Source organism: Acomys minous, assembly GCF_964271855.1.
Source record: "Acomys minous genome assembly, chromosome: 2".
NCBI lineage: Eukaryota > Metazoa > Chordata > Mammalia > Rodentia > Muridae > Acomys > Acomys minous.
Window position 1 is genome coordinate 103,325,495 of NC_140484.1, and position 20,506 is coordinate 103,346,000.

The 20,506-nt window shown below is 35.8% G+C and overlaps 1 protein-coding gene across 7 annotated transcripts in view; it reads right to left on the reverse strand.

Annotated features, from left to right (window-relative positions):
* The window catches only part of MEF2A (myocyte enhancer factor 2A), a 121,279-nt gene that overhangs the window by 53,516 nt on the left and 47,257 nt on the right, over positions 1 to 20,506 (reverse strand). For all 7 annotated transcript variants that reach the window (XM_084772367.1, XM_084772361.1, XM_084772362.1 and 4 more), the window contains 2 exons: positions 12,889 to 13,079; positions 6,696 to 6,899 (listed from right to left, as the gene is read on the reverse strand). In XM_084772367.1, coding sequence (XP_084628493.1) covers positions 6,696 to 6,899; positions 12,889 to 12,942 — 258 coding nt within the window. In that variant the 5' untranslated portion in view covers positions 12,943 to 13,079. The remainder of the gene's footprint in view (positions 1 to 6,695; positions 6,900 to 12,888; positions 13,080 to 20,506) is intronic.

The following is a 20,506-nucleotide window of genomic DNA, read 5'->3' on the forward strand; positions in this document are numbered from 1 at the left end:
CCCACCTGATCCCAGTTTCTACTTCTTAAAAAAAGATCTGTACATCGGGTGTGATGAGTAAATGCCATACAAGGTTTCTTTCCATTTAAAACAAAAACAAAAACGACTACGGTACTCCTGTGGGAGGCAGGGAACACAACACCCAGCACCCTCTATTTAGGAATGGTGTAAGACATAAACAAGAAAGAGAAATGGCCATGTCCCTCTAGTTAGTTTGATCCTAAATGAGTACAATGATCTCAGTGACCACATATGCTGGCACTGAATGCTCTCTAGTGTCGCCACACCAGTATTTAAACAATATTACAAAGGAGTATCTATACAAGTATGGGGGGAGGGGAGGGATAAAAAACAATCCAAGTACAGATCATAAACTACTATGTACCTGAACCTTCCTTCAGTGAGATCTGACACTAACTCCAGTAGACAATGTAGGAATTGAAAAAAAGAGGACAACCATTGGTGTCTACTGAAGAACTGTTTGGTATATGGGAAAATACCATATATATCTGATTACAGAAAGTGTTTTGTATATTAAGTGTTAAGGGAAGAGTAAAGATACTGCTCCTCTAAAACCACGCAATAGAAAAACTATTTTTAAAATTGCCTATATTTATTCATTATTGCATGTATCTAGATATCCTATTGGCACACCAGAAATGGCTGGATTAGCAATAAAGATATTACTTATAAACACACAGGTCAAAATTTCCTGTCTTTACTTCGGTAAAATCTCTGTGTTATAATCAAGACTTTCACATAATAGGTATCTATCAACAGCAGTGAGTTAAGGAATTAAAAGGGTAAATGCAACTATATTCTTAGTTAATACAGTTAAATTTTAAAATAATTTTCAGGTTATTTCCTAATGTTTAAATGACCTATGAAAACATAAAATTTTGTTTTAAGGATGAGAATGAAAGTTCATAAGACAGCTGGCATTTTATTATTTTTATAAAGATGAAGCTATCAGCATAACTCAAACATTCAATACATATCTAGTTGCCAGTATAATGTGTGTGTCATCTTGTTATGTTCACATACACATGTGTCCAGATTTAAGAATAGTATAAATTATTCAGCACAGAAAAATGTTCCTTAGCTGCCATATGTAACTGTGGTCCCACTTAGGAATGATACATAATAGCAAAAATGACTTGCAAGGTAACTGTAACAATAGACTTAACAAGATAACTCTGACTTTTCCTCATCTTTAGTACCTGTTACTGCTCAAAATCTCCTTATGCTCTAAAGGTCCCCTTTCTAGTCCCTAACAACACAATAATTTACTTCACATCATTTTTCATGCAAGTATGGAGACATATTTTTCTAGCTCCTGAGCAGTGTTGGTTACAGCAACAAATAAAAGTTTAATTATGCTGCACATTATAGGGTTTTATCAGAGAAATATAAAAGTAACACCTAAGAGTGTAACTGCACCCTCACAAGCCTTTATTTATGTTATAGCTATCTACAAAGTTCTCAATCATCTATACCTCCTGATAGGCAGGCCTTTGTGTGATCTCGTTACCTTGAATACACACTGGACCTAGACACTGTCTTTCTTTTCTTGCTTTCTTTCAAGATTTATTTGTTTATTATGCATACAATGTTTTGCCTACATGTGTGCCTGCCCACCAGAAGGCACCAGATCTCATTATAGATGGTTATGACCCACCATGTGGTAGGTGGGAATTGAACTCAGGAGCTTTGGGAAAGAAGTCAGTGCTCTTAGCTTCTCAACCATCTCTCCAGCCCTAGACACTTTGTTTCTATCAAACAGAACATGACAAGAAATAAAATAAAATAAAATAAAATAAAATAATCACAGGATGTGACTCCTAAGACAAGATGTGTTTTTCCTGGCACTCCCTATTTGTTGGCTTTGTTGAAGCAAGCTGTCCTGTGAAGGATAGGCTCACGTGACAAGAACAAAGAGTGACCTCTGGGTAGTGTCAATACAAGCTGAGAATGTCAGGGACCAAATATTGCCAAAAGATACTTAAGTATTTAAAGGGCAGAGATATCTCCAGATGAACTTCATGAAATTAATGGCAATATTTTCACTGAAGACCTGTGACAGTACCTTAACAGAGGATCATGCTATGCTGCTCCCAGATTTCTGTCATTAACTGTGATTTTCTAGCACGTATTGATTTGAGCCATAGGTGATGCTTTCTTACGTAACAATAAGTAATACACTATGCCACAACTGAGTACCACATCCCAATATCAAAGATACCCACCTACTTTTTTCAAAAGAAAATTTATGTGGCGCTTTCTAAAATGTGTAGCTCAAGGCTACATCCTCTTTTGTCTGGATAAGAAAATAGTACTAGCATTAGTCCATCATATTTAAATCTCACTTACATAATCCTTTATTATAATTTGGAAAACATGAGCCCTTACGTATATATATTTTATACTCACATTTTTCCTGTTATAAATGAATGACAAGAGTGTAAGAATGAGGTCTCACTATTGACATTCTAAAACCTAACTGCTTATTTTTTAAAAATTCATCTATCCAATGGATTTTAAATGTCTAACATACATTAAGAAATAAAATAGAAGGCATAAAGCATTAAAACTCATTTTTGCAAAAGAATGTACTTTTTAAAAGCTGTACATAAACATTTTAAGTAAGATGTGGTTTTTAAATGTAGCACTGGCTTGTCATTTCAAAGAAACTGAGTCACGGAATCTCTTACAAAGAGAACTCTAGTAACAATCCCCTAATTAAACAAATGTATAAATATGCATTGTTGTTTATGGATATTCCCCTGTTGGTTTGACTTACAATTTTTAATTGTGCAGTAATACATCCAGTAGAATGTATTCAGTCTGAATTTGGTAGAAAATATACTTTGAATTGTGACCTTTTCTGTGGCTCATAATATGCAGTACAGTATTCTGGTAGGATCCTGGCAGAGGCAGAACTACAGCTCTCACGCAGTCTATATCACCTGACAAACAACCCAGCCTCTGCAGTATTCTCTGTTGCTAAGCTATGACATCTGGTCAGTTAGGTGGACTGCAATTTACAATTTTCAATTTCTGGACTACTAGGACATAAGCACATTGTAAATTAAGGGGAATCTGCATTCAACTTTCTTGGAAATAAATAAATAAATAAATAAATAAATAAATAAATAAAACATATTAATATGCAATATATATGCCACTGTGACATTTTAAAACTCCTAAATAAACTTAAAATATGTAAACCTATCAATTAAAAAAAGTAAAATTTTTTAGTTTATTAGCTAATAAAAATTTTAATTTTAAATTAAAATATAAAGACTAGTTAGATATAAAACAGATATATAAAATGAGGAAGAACAATCAATATTCTGAGTTTCTAATATTTGTAACTAAAATACTCAGATACCAACCATCCTGATCCAAGACAATTGTTGCCAGATACTTCAGATTTAATAGCATTTCAGATTTTTTATTAGTTGATGGTCATCCTGTACGATGTTAATTTTAGAGTACTCTTAAAAAGCATATCTGTTCTTACTCCACTAATAATACATAATCTTACATTGTAATATGCAGATATGGCTAACAGCACAGTGTGCCCATCCTTCTCATAGTAATTTCAAAGGGACTTATACGCTAAGGATGCAACAGGTTCATCCAAAGCAGATTACTGACAAATGTTTATAGCTGTTGGTTTATTCACCCACATGAGGTAGCCAAAGAATCCAACATATCTTTATATACTTGTTAGCAGTGTATTTATATAAAATCTTTAGTTACAAGATGTAACTGTGGTACAAATTATACATTTCTAAGTAACAACTTCCTGCAATGCCTGTGGCACAGAAGACCTGTGATTGTTTTGGGCATATGAATGATGGATATCAAAGTGCTTGCCTACAACTACAAGTACTCGAAATGAAACTAAAAAAGTAAATCAATGACCAATAAGAACAAAAAACTTTACAAAAGTATTTTTAAATTTTCCTCAGGTGAGGTACTTACAAAATTCTTTTGAGCTCTTTGCCGTTACTGTTACCTGTAAACCTAAGTTTGGCCCACAATAATCCTTATACATGCATCAATATGAAGACAGCTTATTTGTATACACTACTAGTGAGTACTCACTGCATCATCTTTTTAAGTGAAAGGACACCTACTTGGGTGTAAAATCCAAACTGGTAAGGCAGGCCTCCTTTCACTTATAAAGGCAATTGAGATTACCTTCCTAAGACTTTAATATACAGTGAAATGAGGCGAGGGTTGTAGCTCAGTTGGCCAAGTGTTTACCTAGCATGCATGAGACCCTGAGCATGATCCCTAGCAGCAGAAAAACTGGGTGTGGAGATACACACCAATAATCTCTGCACTCAGGAGATGAAGGCAGAAGAATCAGTCACTCTCCATCTAGTTGGGGGCCAGACTAGAACCCTTAAGACCTTATCTAAAAGAAGACAAAGAATAAAGCCCACAAATAAAAAAAGCCTTAAAATTTATCCTACCAAAATAAATCAATGTTTATAATATAGTCATTTCTATAAATTATAAAATTATAACTTTCAGAGAACTATCAGTAAGATTCATGTTGGCTTACATACATACAAAAAGGAACAATAAAAAGAAAACATCAAAATCAAATAGGCAGGACTGGAGACCGACTAGAGGTTAAGAGTGCTTATTGCTCTTGCAGAGGATCTGGGCTTGTACCTAGCAGCTACATGGTAGCTTACAACCATCTCTAAGTCCAGTTCTAGGGTTGCACACATGTGGTACATATTAACTCATGTAATAATATATATATATGCACATAAATTAAAAACACTTAAAATCTCAATGGGTAAGTGAACTGCCAAAGTTTTCACTCGTATTGAACATACTGAAGCAGACTGTAACGTAGGAGACTGCTAAAGATGTTTGGGATTTACTCTCTTACACTTTGACTGCTGCCCACAACAGAGATGAAGACTGAGGTAGTCTGAAAATTCTGAGAGGATTAAACCAGATTATATTCTTCACATTCTCTAAAGAAGTTAGCTTTAGGTTGTGCGAAGAACCCTCAATTTCCAGAGGCCAAGAACAATACTGCTGCAATGAAAGAGTAGAGTAGTTAGGGTTAAAAGGGTGGTTGCTTTCTTCAATGAAACTAGAAACTAGCCAGTAAACCTATTTGCTCACAATTTAACTCCTTTGTTCAGTGAAAGGTTGTGGAGCTTAATATGACTTAGATTTTTAAAATGAAAAGCCATTTGAAACATATTAGGGACATTCTCCATTTCAAGTAAATTTACATATAGTTTCTAGCAAAACTTACTAAGATGATCCACTTTACCAAATTCTAATACAAAATGTGCTTATGCAGTCTAATAGGAAAACTGTACAATGTAATTTGTATTGCAAATAAGTTCTAAGATAGAACGTATGCGCTAAATAACAGTAATTGTCAAGTGATATAAACACAACTGCATTAAAGAGTGTTCCTAAAGATATGGTCATATCAAAATGATTAACAACAACAACAACAAAAAACCTTCAAATTTCATAGGAGGTCTAAAGCAGTGACTCCTTAAATAAACCTGAGAAATTGGTCATGCTTGTAATTATGCCATATTTTTACTTCTCATTTGAAACAATTCATTAATAACCATAAAGTAGTTACTTATTAATATAAGAAAAAATTCCAGCAAAAACTAAATCACTGCCCAGAAAAGAACTTAAAATACAGAAAGACTCTGGGGAAAAAAATAAATACATTTTCATAACTATATTATTATGTGGGAAGGCAAATCAGTTTGATTCCTACACAACACGGTAACTAAGTTTCTGCACCTGCATTTCAACTGTCAGAAATGAAAACTCACGATGCACCTATTCTCTTACATTCGGTGCTGTGCTGAGTCATCTTCACATGGCATCAGCACTTTCCCCAGGGAAATGCCTAATTTAAGTGATTTCCTTCTAATATAACTCAATCAAAGTTATCTTTAAGGCAATTAAAACATTCTCTTCAAAATAAATAACTTTGAATGTTAAAATAAAGCAAAACCTTAAATATAAAGAATTATCATAAAAATAACTAAAAGTAATTGGGAAGTTGACTTAAAATGTCATCAGAAGAAGTCCAAAGAAACTGGGTGATTACACCTGTAATCAAAATATTCAAGAAGGACAAAGGATGGTGGCACGGTCAAGGCCAGCCTAAGTTATACAGCAAATCTCTGCCTTAAAAACAAATAAAATTAAACAGAAAAATCTGTATTTTTGTTGTAAACTTAATTAGGCTGACAAAACTATGAGAGATACTAAATGGAGTGTGGTCAAACAAGGCAGGAAAAGGACTCCCTGCCTCTACACACAAGGCACCGTTAAAATTTTACTTCCCCTTAATAATTTTAATGTGAGCCGTCACTGATATATATAATAGGGAAATATTAAGATGTGTTAAATTACAGCTATTGATTTTTAAGCAAAATAATCATGGATTTAAAAAATCATACTACTTCAATGTTAGATTTGTATGGTAAAGAGCATAATTCATTTTGTTTGAATAAATAGGAAGTTTTACAGCCCAACTGAGACATCAAACAGCAATTGTAGGTACTTCTAAGAAGAAGTTCTATGTTTTAGGAGTACAAAGGAATATGACAGTTAATGTTTTTTAAAGTTAAGTATTACTTGCACGTGACACATTACTAAATGTATGTATGTGTTACCTCAACAATGTCCGAGTTCGTTCTGCTCTCATGAGGCTCATTATACTCTGTGTACTTGAGAAGAACTTTGTCCATGTCAGTGCTGGCGTACTGAAACAGCTTGTTAGAGCTGTTGAAAATGATGAGTGCTATTTCACAGTCACAGAGCACACTGAGTTCATAGGCTTTCTTCATCAATCCAAATTTTCTCTTTGTAAAAGTGACCTAGATAAAGAGAAACAGAAATTTTCCTTTAATTAAAAGCTTAGTTGTACTTGAAATAAAGTCTCCTTAATGATGAAGTCTTCTTTATACTGAGCCAGATTCGAAGGTAAAAGGTTCCTAACTTCATGCTCCACACAAACCTCTCTTCTCCACTCTGCCACTTACATTTATTGCGAATGCCCATGGGATCTGAAAGAGAGGTTCATTCTCTTACCCCTAACTGCACCTGTACAGAAGGCAAGGAAACAGCTGACTAATGGTTCTTATCATTCAGCTTACATTGGGACCACCAAAAACCAATCTTGCCTAGGTTTCTGCTCCTAAATGACTAAGTAAAACCCCCAGACTAACTTATGCTTTTTCTCTCCTGCCTTCTTACTGTCTCCAGTAAGACTCAGTATAAAATCGGCAACATTATCTGACTCCATCAATTTTCTTTTATTATTTCTCTAATCAAAACCTGTCAACTGAGGCAGTTCTGAGACCAAAACATTTTCTCAGTTATGAAACAATATATCCTGTTCTAAAAGTTCCTGGAAGAGAAGTTCTCCCCCCACCCCCTTCCATAATAATTTCCCTTCTTTCTCTTCAAAACTCAGCTATTGTAAAGCTTCTACCATGAAATCACACTATTCATTAATTCTCCTGGCAGCAAGCATGAAGTGACACATAATCCTGTCACTCTTCCTCAAGAAGCAGGGCCTAACTGCTTTGCCACCCAGTCCTGCTTCCATCCTAGACTTCAACCCCCTTGCATGCTCATCACCCAGTGTCACATTGTCAGTGCTCCCACCACTAATCCTATCACCTAACAGTCTCAATTTCACGAGGTTTACTCTGATGGTTTCTTTTCAGGCTCCTTTATTTTTGTTAGCTCCCTGGACATTCTTTTACCTTATCAAGTCCTCAGATCCATTCACCTCACCAGTTTGTTAATGTAGGTTAAGTAATACTCATTTAAAATGCTCAAGACCAAAACATGTTTCAGATTTGAGGTTTTTATGTATTTCTTGAGTGTCTGCACACTCATGGTGAGTTATCCCGAAAAAGAACCTTGGCACAGACATACAATGAACTTATCTTTTATATTTATTTCATGCACATAATCTGAAGGTAATTTCCCACATTATTTTTAGTGTTCTACATTTTGACTACAACCCCTTACATGAGTTAAGGTGTGAGATTCCCATTGTGGCACTGTGTCAGAACCCAAAAAGTTTCAGAATTTGACGATATTTGGGGTTTGGACTAGAAATGCATAATTGTATCTCTTTTCATCTTTAATCTCTAATCTCTAGGTCTGGTGGTCTTTTATAGTCTCATCCTTTCAAATATACATGAATCACTTCCTCTTCTCGTTAATAGACTTGCCTGACACAGTGCAAGCAAGAACCAACTTTTTAAACACACACCCAATTATCACAAGTATACACGTACACATTTAATGTCTCTGAACTGACACATAAATCTCAAATCTCACATGCAATAATACCTAAGACTCCTAACTTCACGTTTGTTATATTAATTATCATCTTACATCTAATTATTTATCATCCTACAACTTTGTTCTCCTCCAGATACTACTTTACACTAAATTAAAAAAGGAAAAACATTAAAAAAAAAAAAAAGGAACTGCCTCATCATTCTATCCCCAAACCTGTCTGTCACCTGTTAGTTGCTTCATCCACATTTTTCTTAACTTTTCCTTCTCTGCTATTACTAATGTTTTGTTTTTAAAAATTAATTTTCTAGAAGTAAACAAGTAAAAATTGTCTAAAATTCACATACTCAAAAGCATCAAACCCTATGGGGAGAATTAATTTAAAAATGAAAATTTTTAAATTACCACTGTTCAACAGTGGTAAGACCTATTATTATAAAGTTTTCTGTGTTCCTAAATGGATGCACAAATTCAGGGGGAAACACCTGAATCCAGGACAATTCTTGATTGGTTGCCTTTGTGTAAACACTGATTTGACAGTTTAATTTGGAAACGAAAAAGTAAGAACAGCCAGGCTATTCTGCAGAAATACAATGGTAGCCAACTATGTTACCAGATTGCAAATTATAGTAATTGTAATAGTGTAGAATTGAGCAAGGATATACAAATAATCAAATAGAACAAAATACAGGATCCAGAAATAGACCCACAAATGCACTGTTATTTGACTCAAACTCAGGCAGGAATTATACTGGGTCACTGAATATCCAGTTGGGAAAATAATACTCTGACCCTTACATTTCAACTCAAACATAAATTCAAAATGGATAATAAGTCCAATACATGAAAAATAAAATAAAACCAAAACATTTCTAGAAGAAAGCACAGAGTAACTATCTCAGTCCTTGTTTGGAAGTCTGAACAGGGAGTGCAGTTACTCCTAAGTGTTTGACCAAAGAACAGTCCTCCTCCACTCTTAACATGATCGGCTTCACCAGGCACGAACCAGAGGGGAGATGAGAGAACACACTTGTCTAGACAGTCAATTCAGCTGCATCATCCCTCATGATTAAATGGAGTGACATGTTACAGCCAAACTGCCCTTATATTTTACAAGAAGTCTGTTCACTTCCTTTGGCAAATGAAAGTTCTTAAATACAACATAAAGGGCATTACCAGTAAGGCAAAGAACAAAGAAGTAAGCCTAGCAGAGAGTGGTACCTCATGCTTAGGTACTGAGGAGACTAAGGTGGGAGAGTCACTTGAATTCACAAATCTGAGACCAGATGGGCACCTCAATCTTTAAAAAAAAAAAAAAAATGCGTGTGAGGATATAATGGCTATTCATGGTTGTCAATTTAACTACACCTCAAATTAACCAAAACCCAAGCTACTGGGTATACATGTGATAGATTTTTCGTGTGTGTGTGTGTGTGTGTGTGTGTGTGTGTGTTTCTATCAGTTCTGTGTCTCTAGAGAATCCTTCTAGACATGACATGGTTCTTGGACTCTTGAGCTCACAGTGGCTATGATTACCTACACAAAATCTATACAAGAATAAGCTCCTCAACACCTTGTCATTGAAGAGAGAGGAGCTCCCTGTTCCCTGACAACTTATAAGCAGTTAGCACAGTGAACAGTTGATGAGGGAGTAAAAGACATCTTTTTTCAGTAATGTGGCCACTAGTAAGGTATCCATAGTCCTGTAAACAAACTCTCATCCATGCTCAGGTACATAACCTTAATGAACACACACACACACACACACACACACACACACACACACACACAGAGAGAGAGAGAGAGAGAGAGAGAGAGAGAGAGAGAGAGAGAGAGAGAGAGAGACATTTTGATGACATGAAAAGACAAACAACTGCATCAGATATCACTGAAACTTCTAGTCTACTAGAATGGGTCAAATGGTAAAGGTAACCCCTAGGACTAGTGCAGATGCGAAGCAGCTTGTGTCACACTACTAGCTGAATATAAATTAAGCACAAACACTTTAAAAAGTGTTGTCAATGCCAGATAACCACAGACCTGGATAAGGGACCAGGGTGGAGGAGGAGACCTCCCAAGAAAGGAGAAATAGAATATAGTGTTAAGAAGAGATAAAAGGGACACTAGAATAGGACTGGGGGCTGGGGGGAGAAGCAGAGAAAAGGGGAAAATATGGGAAGGACAACTAATACTCAAGTTTTTTTTTTTTTAATCATATGAAACCTACTATTGTAATGAAGTCACCATGTAACGGCAGAAACAGTATCACAACTAGATACCTTATGCCACTAAAACCTCTAATTCCAGGAATGGGCTACATCTTGCTGAGTAGCTGGCCAACGGGGTCCCCTGGATCTCCTCTTCAAATAGCCTGGGCTATTGCCAAGGCTCTCCACAACCTGATAGTAAGGCTCTACTGCTGAAAACATTTACGTATGTCACTGAACATGGGCGTATATTTCATCTGTAGTGCCAAGGATTAGTTTCAATGACTTGCCTGGGGCAGGAGACCAGGAAACAAGTGCAGTTTTTTAAGTGGTTAATTCATACTTACAATTCAAAATTCTACTTGCTATTAGCTTTCCTATTCTATTTTCCTAAATTATCCCATTATAAATTATAGACTCTTACATAAATTCTCCAGTATCTGATCCCATTTCTATATGCTATATATTTAAATCTCCTAGACAGATTATATATTTTAATGATTTTCTAGAATTGAATTTAGTCCCTTAAAAACATACTTGACTTGGGTAAATTAGAAAATATTTTCCCTTTTAGTAAGAAAGAAAAAAAGTAACTCAGAATTCACTTTCTGGAAAGTAAAATTAAGATATCATTTTAGTTTATGAAGAATGTATCTATATCAAATCTAATCTAAAAAACAAATTTTCCAATTACATCTTCTCTCCTTGATAGCTTAGCAAAAACACCAACATAGCAACAAGTCTAAAGTAGGAATAAGCGAATTCCAGGTACTGAGCTTCAGTTATAGGCTCCATTCTTTTATTATCCTGTAATATTTCCTATCAGTGGTGGCGCACGCCTTTAGTCCCAGCACTTGGCAGGCAGAGGCAGGCAGATCTCTGAGCTCAAGGCCAGGCTGGTCTATGGAGCAATTTCCAGGACAGCCAGGGCTATGAGAGGTGGGGGATCGGGGAGGGGAGAGAAGGAGGGAGAGTAGGAGAGAATGAGAGGGAAAGAGGGAGGGGGAAGGGGAGAGAGGGAGGGAATGAGAAGGAGAGAGGGAAAGAGAGAATGAAAATGAGAATATGAGAGTTTTTACATCTAATGCGTATACTAAAATATTGGGTAGAATATTAAAATTACCTTTTTTCTCAAAATGAGATAAGCTTTTCTCATATTCAAAACCAATTTCTAATTTTATAACATAAGCCAATAGGAAACAGAATTTGATATATTAGCACTTTCTCTAGAAGCAACTGGTGGAGGATGCACTCATTCTACAAAACACTGGATAGTTTATTTTCGTCTCAGTTCTATAGATAGTCCATCAGCCATCCTAATATACTATACATACTGTGCAGCCTTTTGCTAAGCAGTCTTTGTGAGCTGAAATAGGGCTTACTTTAAGCCATGGACTAAGCTGACAACTCCCGCTAACAGCCCCTTTTCCCCTGCCACTTACCTGCATTCAGGTAAACGTCAATACCTACCTTACAAAAGAACATTTTCAGTTCTGGGTTGATCCTGAGCTTGCAGAAGCTGTTCTTCAAACCTCTGACAAACTTCCCAACAATAACTGAATATGCTTTGAACATGAGGAATGAGCAACTTACTACAATTGTGTCTTTTTTGTTTTTGTTTTTTTTTTCTCTAAACCAAAGGGCCAGCCAACTTTTCTTAAAATGACAGACATCAAAGATTTGGACCTACGGGTCATAGAGTTTTATGCTAACTACTCCATATAGAAAGTATACAAATGGGTAGGCACGATAATGCTAATGACACGGGAAAATGGGCAGCTAGTTTTGGGGACAGATTGCTAATTAGTTTAAATACAACAATTGGAGTCTTCATTGATTGGAAGCATACTGAAATTATCCTGAATTTCAAAGAATTCACACTGACACTGGTACTGCAAACTTATCAATTAAAGCTGGCATATGAGACATATATGCTTTAGAAAACTGTGAGATAATAAAACCTCAAAACTATGTTCTTATTATTGGCTAGCCACAAAATTTAAGTGACTAGAAAACTTGCAAACTTGCACAGTCCTTAGTCTAAGAGATGATATTCTGACAACAATTACAAAAGACCAGCAAAGGTGAGTTGTGTATCAAAGGCTAAAGCACTGTATTAAACTATACGACAAGTAAAAATGGAAGGGTTACAGTGACTTTACTTTTCTACTGCACACATAAGAAAGCATTTGAAAGTTTCTTTAAAGTATGTGATAGGAAGAGACAATTTTGTATCTAATATTTTTCATTTATTCTAAAACTTTAACCATTTAAGAAAGCTTTGACCACTCTACAGTATGTTTTAAAAATATGGTGACCAATTAAATAAAAATTTCATTACCTGTCGGTTCCTCTCATCCATTATGCGTGTGATTTGTATTTTCTTCCGCCCCATTTTCAGTCACTTTTTCTTCCTTATATTCCAAATAATTAATTCAAAAGCTAATTTTCTTCAATATCCTAATGCATTGTACACAGCTTCTGTTATTTAACCTTTTAGTGCAAGGCTGCCGCTGAAAATTTCCTAAAAATCTAAAAGAAAACACAAATTAGAAGATTTCAATTTTGTACAACTTGTAAATCATTAAATGTGATTCAAATTTCAAATCTGCTTTTATGTTGTCATGGTGAGCATCTTTAGGCTGCAGTTTCTAGTTACATCAAGAGTGAGCAGGACTCACTTTACCTTCTAAAAGTTCTCCTGGATCTCTGTGTGGCTGTATTTCTAACCAGTTACAGTGTTCAAAGTTTTCCAGTGTATGTAATAACAACAGCCAATGTTGCTGAGATTTTTCTATATACCAGGCATTTTTCTAAGTATGGAAAAATCTTCATTCATTCTTATCTAGAACTTCTTTACTTAGACTTTAGTATCTCCATTTGTAAATATGGTGACTAGGAATACCGACACATAGAAAAAAAAAAAAGTAGCATGCCAAAGGTCACCCAGTAAGGAGACAAACAGTGGGTAAGACTTCTAAAAGTCAGACTCCAAAACCTGTCAACAACATACTTCATTCTTTATGACTCCTGATGACCTTCATGAAAAGATAACCAATGAGTGGTTACAATTTACCCTACAACCACATTTTTAATACTATTCAACAATCCACAAAGACACTATAGCATAAGCTTTATATTACTATATGTTTAAGTGAAATACTATTCCTCTGAATAAGTACCTCCTCATTAAGATTCAGTAAGAGGACCACATTTTTGATGAAATCAAGATCAATTCAACTTGGAAAAAGAAATATAAGCTATGGAGGGTGAATATGAATGTGTAAATTGAGGCTGAACCTTTACTATTACATATACAAGCCTATAAAATGTCAACTTTATCGTGCAAATTCAGAGGCTCATTAAATGTGAATCTGCTTGAAAGCAATGGGCTCTTCACTTCCTAGCACCAGTGCACCCCTGCTTGCTGATCTTTCCACATTCACAATGATAGCTTCCTAACACCACTCACAGCAAATGTACTCCTACACATCAAATCAAGCATAATGATAAAATGCTCTATAGAGAGCTAGGGCTCTGAGGCACAATGCTTGCCTAGCCCAAGGTTCAATCCCAAGTATAGCAGAAAAGGAAAGAAGAAATCAAGAGTGAGGGGGAAGAACAGGGGACAAAATGGAGGGAAAGAGGCTAGGAGAGGAAAAATGGGGAGATCGAAAAATAATATGATTCCTAACTCACAAAGTTTAGAGTCCATAAGGGGAAAAAGGCATCAAGCTATGATGCAAATAAATTTGTACCATTCAGAATTGAAAATGTCATTTATCTGACCTATACCCAACTTAGATGTGCACAGGTAAGAAAATGTTTACCTGAATATGACAATATACACAAAAGAGAACATTCTATGAAAATTCCATCAAAGATTTGGGGTCCAGGCAGATCTGCAACAATCAGCAACTGCGCTGATAACTTTCTGTCAACCAGACACAAACTAGTTACTCAGGAAGAGTGGACCTCAGCAGAAGAATTGCCACCATGAGACTAGCCCTGTGGGCAGATCAATGGAGCACTTTCTTTATATTAATTGATGCAGAAAGACCCATATTTAATAGAAATATAGCCAAGCACAGTGGTGCATGCCTGTAATCCCAGCACTTAGGGTGGCAGAAGAAGGCAGATCTCTGTGAGTTTGAGGCCAGTCTGGTCCACAAAATGAGTCCAGGATAGCCAAAAGAACACAGAGAAACCCTGTCTCAATAAATAAATAAATAAATAAATAAATAAATAAATAAAATGTTGAAAAGAAAAACTTATGAAATAGTTTGATAACAATTGAAAAATGAATATAAAATCAACAAACAAGAGCACAGGCACGAAGAAAACATCTAGACTGAAATTTTTAAAAATGACATGAGAATGAGAAACCTAGAAAGGGGTATGACAAATTAAGTGGGAAAAGGATCCAGAAATACACAGAAATGCAAACAGAAAAATGGGAGGAAAAACAGGGAGGAGTACTTGTTTTAAAAGACGATAGCTAAGGAGTTTCCAAACTGTCATGATATCAAGGCACAGCTGGAGTCCCAATAATAAACACCCTGAGGCCACAGGACAAAGGCCAGCAGTATAACCCTCACAGAAAGAGCTTAAAGGACAGGAAAAATATTTTTTTTAAAACATTTCCAAAACAGCCGTAAGATATGTAGTTAGATGATTTGTTGCAAAGTGCTGCAAAGTAGGAGGGAGAATGCCAAACTAGGATTGTGTACCTCAGAAAAATATGCAAAATGAAGGACAAGACAGAGACAATTTTAAGTGAACAAAAACCAGTATCCTTCAGAATATACTGAAAGGAAAATTTTCAAATAGAAGGGGAAAAAAAGGATACCAGATATGACTTGAATAGGCACAAAAAATTAGTATAGGAAAGAATAAACAATTCTACATATATATTAACTAAAATGTTAACAGTAATACTTTGTAGAATTTAAAATATTCGAATACATAAGATACTAGTATTTCAGGAGGATAGCAAATAGTTAAAGTGCTTTCAAATATTGTGTTAATGAGAAAACAGGGAAATCTTTAGAGTTTAATAAGTCAAGAGTACAGGTCACAATCTCTAGGGTAAACCCCCTGTGAAAACGATACAAAGTAAGGGTAGCTAGCTTAAAGAGATGCAAGAAGGTAAATAGGTGAGTAGAATAATTCAAAAGAAGGCAAAGAAGAGGATACAAACAGAAAGAAAACGGAGGTGACACATTTAATCCAAATATACGGGTATTTGCATTAAATGTAATAAATATAATAATTTACAAAAGGGTGGTGGAACTCTATTTAAAAACACACCTCATTTTATGAGGACTACGGAGGTTGTAATTGAAAAAGATACACTGAGTAAAACACAAACCAACAAAGTTTTACACCATAGTTCATCATGGGAAACTACAAAGCAGGACACATACACAGGGATGAAGACATTGGACAATTTATGACATTGGACAATATATAAAAATGTTCTATTAAGGCTAGTGAAATGCCTCAGCAGGAAAAAGTGCTTGAGTGTAAACCTGTCCACCTGTGTTCGATCTGTGGACCCATGCAGTGAAAGGAGAGAAGAGACTACTAGAAGTTGACCTCTGACCTCTGTATGTACATCATAGCACACGTACACACAGTGACACATATGCAGTACTACCACCACCACCAAATAAATACGTCTAAATACACACCCACACACACACATCTTACCAGCATGTATGCCTGTCTGTACATCTATCATCTGTGGGCCTGATGCCCCCAGAGGCCAGAAGAGGCATTGGATTCTCAGGAATTGTAGTTACAAACTATCACCCACCATGTGGGCACTGGGTCCCATGTCATTTTTTGAAGTTCATTTTACCAGTAAAATATAATACTTACTTATTATATCACATATAACCAGAAATTTGTTCTTAAAAGAGATATTCTGTGCCAAACTGTTAAGAGTTTATTTGTTATTTTTAAGTGAGAAAATTATGTTGCATATTAAGTCATCATCTTTAATCATTTCTCTTTTAAAGTTTAACTGAAAATTTTTTAAGTGCCCATTCATAGAAATGAATTATCATGGTTAAAATATAAAATGCTTGCTACACAATTGGACAGTAACTCCCTGGCATTTTCCACATTGACAACCAAGCACTTTTCAGTATTTTTATACATTCTGTAAGTTTAAGAAAAACTAGGGGCTAAAGAGAAAAGGAAATTAGAAACACGCTCAAGAAAAAGGCACTTGGCAGGCAATGCATCTTTTTATTTTTTTGAGTTTTTTGTATTTTGAGACAGGGTTTCTCTGTGTAGCATTGGCTACCCTGGAACTTACTCTGTAGACAAGACCAGGCCAGCCTTGAACACACACAGCTCTGCCTGCCTCTGCCTCCTAGTGCTGAGGTTAAAACGTGTGCCACTGGCTAGCTTTTACAGCAACAAAATTGTCTACATGGGAGTCCAATATCCTACCCACTGAATTGAGGATATTTTTCTCATACAGTTTTACTACTGTACTGATCTATTCAAATGGACTTTTCCCAAATAAACTAGGTAAGAAACAGAAGTCTGATGTAAACAAAGCCAGCACCCAAAGGCCTGTCTGAATGAGTTCTAGTAAGCTGATTTTAGCAGAGCACTCTTAGCACCTCATGGAACAAGCAGTTCAGAATGAATGAGGCATAACCAGGTCAACAACTGCACTGACACACAGAACACTATATCTAAGACTGCAGAAAATACTTTCCTTATAATTACATATAAAATATTTGCCAAAAGTGATTACATGCTAAATAATAAAGTCTTAACAAATTTCAAAGAAAAGACATGTTCTGCTATCAGAGAAGTTAAGCCAGAAATTAACAAAAATTTAACTACAAAACATACGTATGTGTGTGTGCGTGCGTGTTTGTGTGTGTACACTAAGAATCAAACATCTAAAAGATCCATACTTTAAAGAATGAGAGCTATAAAAACAGTTTTCCTGACATGCTACCTTTATAACAAAATGTTATATATTTTATAACAAAAATGTGTAACAAACCATACATAGAATTCCCAGCTAATATCAATGATAAAAGACTAAAGGCTTTTCCTGTAATATCAGAAATAAGAAAAGGCTCATAGTCTACCACTTCTTTTCTGCACCAGAGTGGAAGTTCTAGACAGCAATTTAGATAAGAGAAAAATGAAGCTTCCAAACGGAAAAGGGGAAGTGAATTACCTATGTTCACAGATGACATGTATTATAAGTAGAAAAACCTATTACTTAAGAAAAATGTTACGATAACGAAAGTATTAGGATACTATACCAACACACCTAAATCTACTGCAGTTCTATACACTTAATGTAAAGCAAGGTATATTAATCAAACAAACAAAAGGTAATACACTAAAACTTTTTAAACAGTAGTCAAAAATATATCAATACTACCCAAAACAATCTACAAATACAATGCAATGCAATACTATCAAAATCCTCATTTTTTGTAGCATTTGAAAAAGTCAATCCGAAATTTACATTGAATCTCAAAAGAATCCAAACTGAAGACTGTCTTGAAAAAGAATGAAACTGGAGGACTTATTTTTTATTATTTCAAAATGTACTAGAGTCACAAATTGAAATAATGTTGCATAAATACAGAAGAAGACGCACAGTCTAATGGAATAGGATAGAGGGCCCAGAAATATACATAAATGGATGTTTTTAAAATAAAAGTACCAAGATCATTATAACAGCAAAGGTATTCTTTCAAATTGTCAAAAAACTAGACACCTAGAAAAATGCAGCTGCATGTTTAACTAGTGCCACATACAAACATCAAGTCAAAATGAATCTGAAAGTGAAATCTAAACCCAACTACTGAAACTGTAAAACTCTTAGAAGAAAATACAAAAGGCTTCAAGAAATTGGATCTGACTGTGATTTCTTAGTCACAGCACCAAAACCACAGCAAACTAAAGAACAATGAACTAGATTTCACTGAAATTTAAAATATGGAGGCTATAAAAATTGTTCGCTTGCTACACAACCACAACAATCAAGAGTTCGTATCCTTAAAGCCTACCCAAAGTTAGGTGGACATGACAGCTGCCTAGAGTCAGTGCATGGCAGGTGCTGTGGATTCAGCAACAGATCCTGCCTCAATACAGAAAAGGAATGACCAAGAAGACACTGCATGTCAAATAACCTCAGGCATCCATCTGTACTACACATGCACACATATGCACCCACACAAATGTGAACACACATACATGCACCCACACCGTACCTACATATACAAAATAAATAAATGCATTTCAATGGACACCACTAGCAGAATCAAAGAGCAACTTAAGGAAAGGAAGATAGTAACTATACAAATAACATGGGAATAATATCCAAAATATATGAAGAATTTCTAAAACCCAACAGCAAAAAGACCCAACTTAAAAAGGCCCACCTTTAATCCCAGCACTCAGGAGGCAGAGGCAGGCAGATCTCTGAGTTCAAGACTAGGCTGGTCTACACAACAAGTCCAGACAGCCAGGACACCAGAGAAACCCTATCTGTAAAACCAAAAAATAAAAAAATGTTATTTTTCCAGGTGTGTGGCACACACCTTTAATCCCAGCACTTGGGAGGTAGAGGCAGGTGGATCGCTGTGAGTTCAAGGCCAACCTGGTCTATAAAGTGAGTCTAGGACTGCCAAGATAACAGTGAAACTCTGTCTAGAAAAACTTAAAAAAAAAAAAAAAAAGCAAAAGATAAGACAAGCAAGATGTTTCAGTAGATAGACACTTGCTACCAAGCCTGATGACCTGAAATGCAATCCCTAGAACTACATGGTAAAAGGAGTCAATCAACTATGGGCAAAGGAAAAGCCAAGAGTAGTGGTTCGTACATGAAAAGACAGAAAGAACACTACTAGTTCAACAACATTTCTGGGTTCCAGGCCGTCTTTGACTACAGAATGAGATACTGTCTCAAAGGGGGTATGGGAGACCACAGACATGTAGTTCTTAAAAGATGGATAAACTGCCAATAAACATATGAGAAAAGGCTCAACTTCACTAACTATTAAGCAAATATGAATTAAAATCATAATAGAAACCCTCTCTACACACATTCAGATAACAACTTACATTTTATTGTTCCAAGTGGGGGGGCACATGTCATGGGATTGAGGATGAAGAGTCATCATGTAGCTCACTTAGGAACCAAGTTAGGCTTGGTACAAAGTGTTTTTACCCAGCCATCTTGCCAACCCAAAATCACTATTACTTTTTAAAATATAAAAAGGAATATTAGAATGGCTATATAACTGAGACCCTTGTATAATTTATGGGAACATAAAATACAGCAGCTACTGTGGGGGAAAAAAGCATAACAAATGCCTTTTTGATCCAACAGTTTAACTTCTAGATACATAAATGAAAGAATTTAAAGTATAGACTGAGATATGCACATCAACATTCACGGGAGTACTATTTACAATAGTTAGTTAAAAGAAAGAGAGCCAGAAAGATGGCTCAGTGAGTAAAAGTGCTTGCTACCAACCCCAAGTATCTGAGTTTGATTCCTGGTAACCACATGGTGGGAGGTGAGAAGTGACTACAACTCATTGTCTTTAGACATCCATGTACTCAATGTGGCAGGTGCAAACCCACAGTCAGTCAGTCTGTCTGTCTGCCCCACTTCCTCCCTAAAAGGTAAGGAATGACTGCTGTGTTCTTTGGGTTTCCATGCACTCAGTGTGACATGTGCAAACCTACCATCTGCCTGCCTGCCTGCCTGTCTGTCTCTGTCTCTTTCTTTCTCCTCCTCCCTCTCCCTCCATCCCTCCCCCTTCTCTATGTGTCTCCTTCCATCTCTCTTTCCCTCTCCCCCCTCTCCTTTTCAAATAAATGAACAAATAATTTTAAAACAATGGAATAACAATATAATGTTCATGAATAATTGAATGGATAAATAAAATATACTGCACACA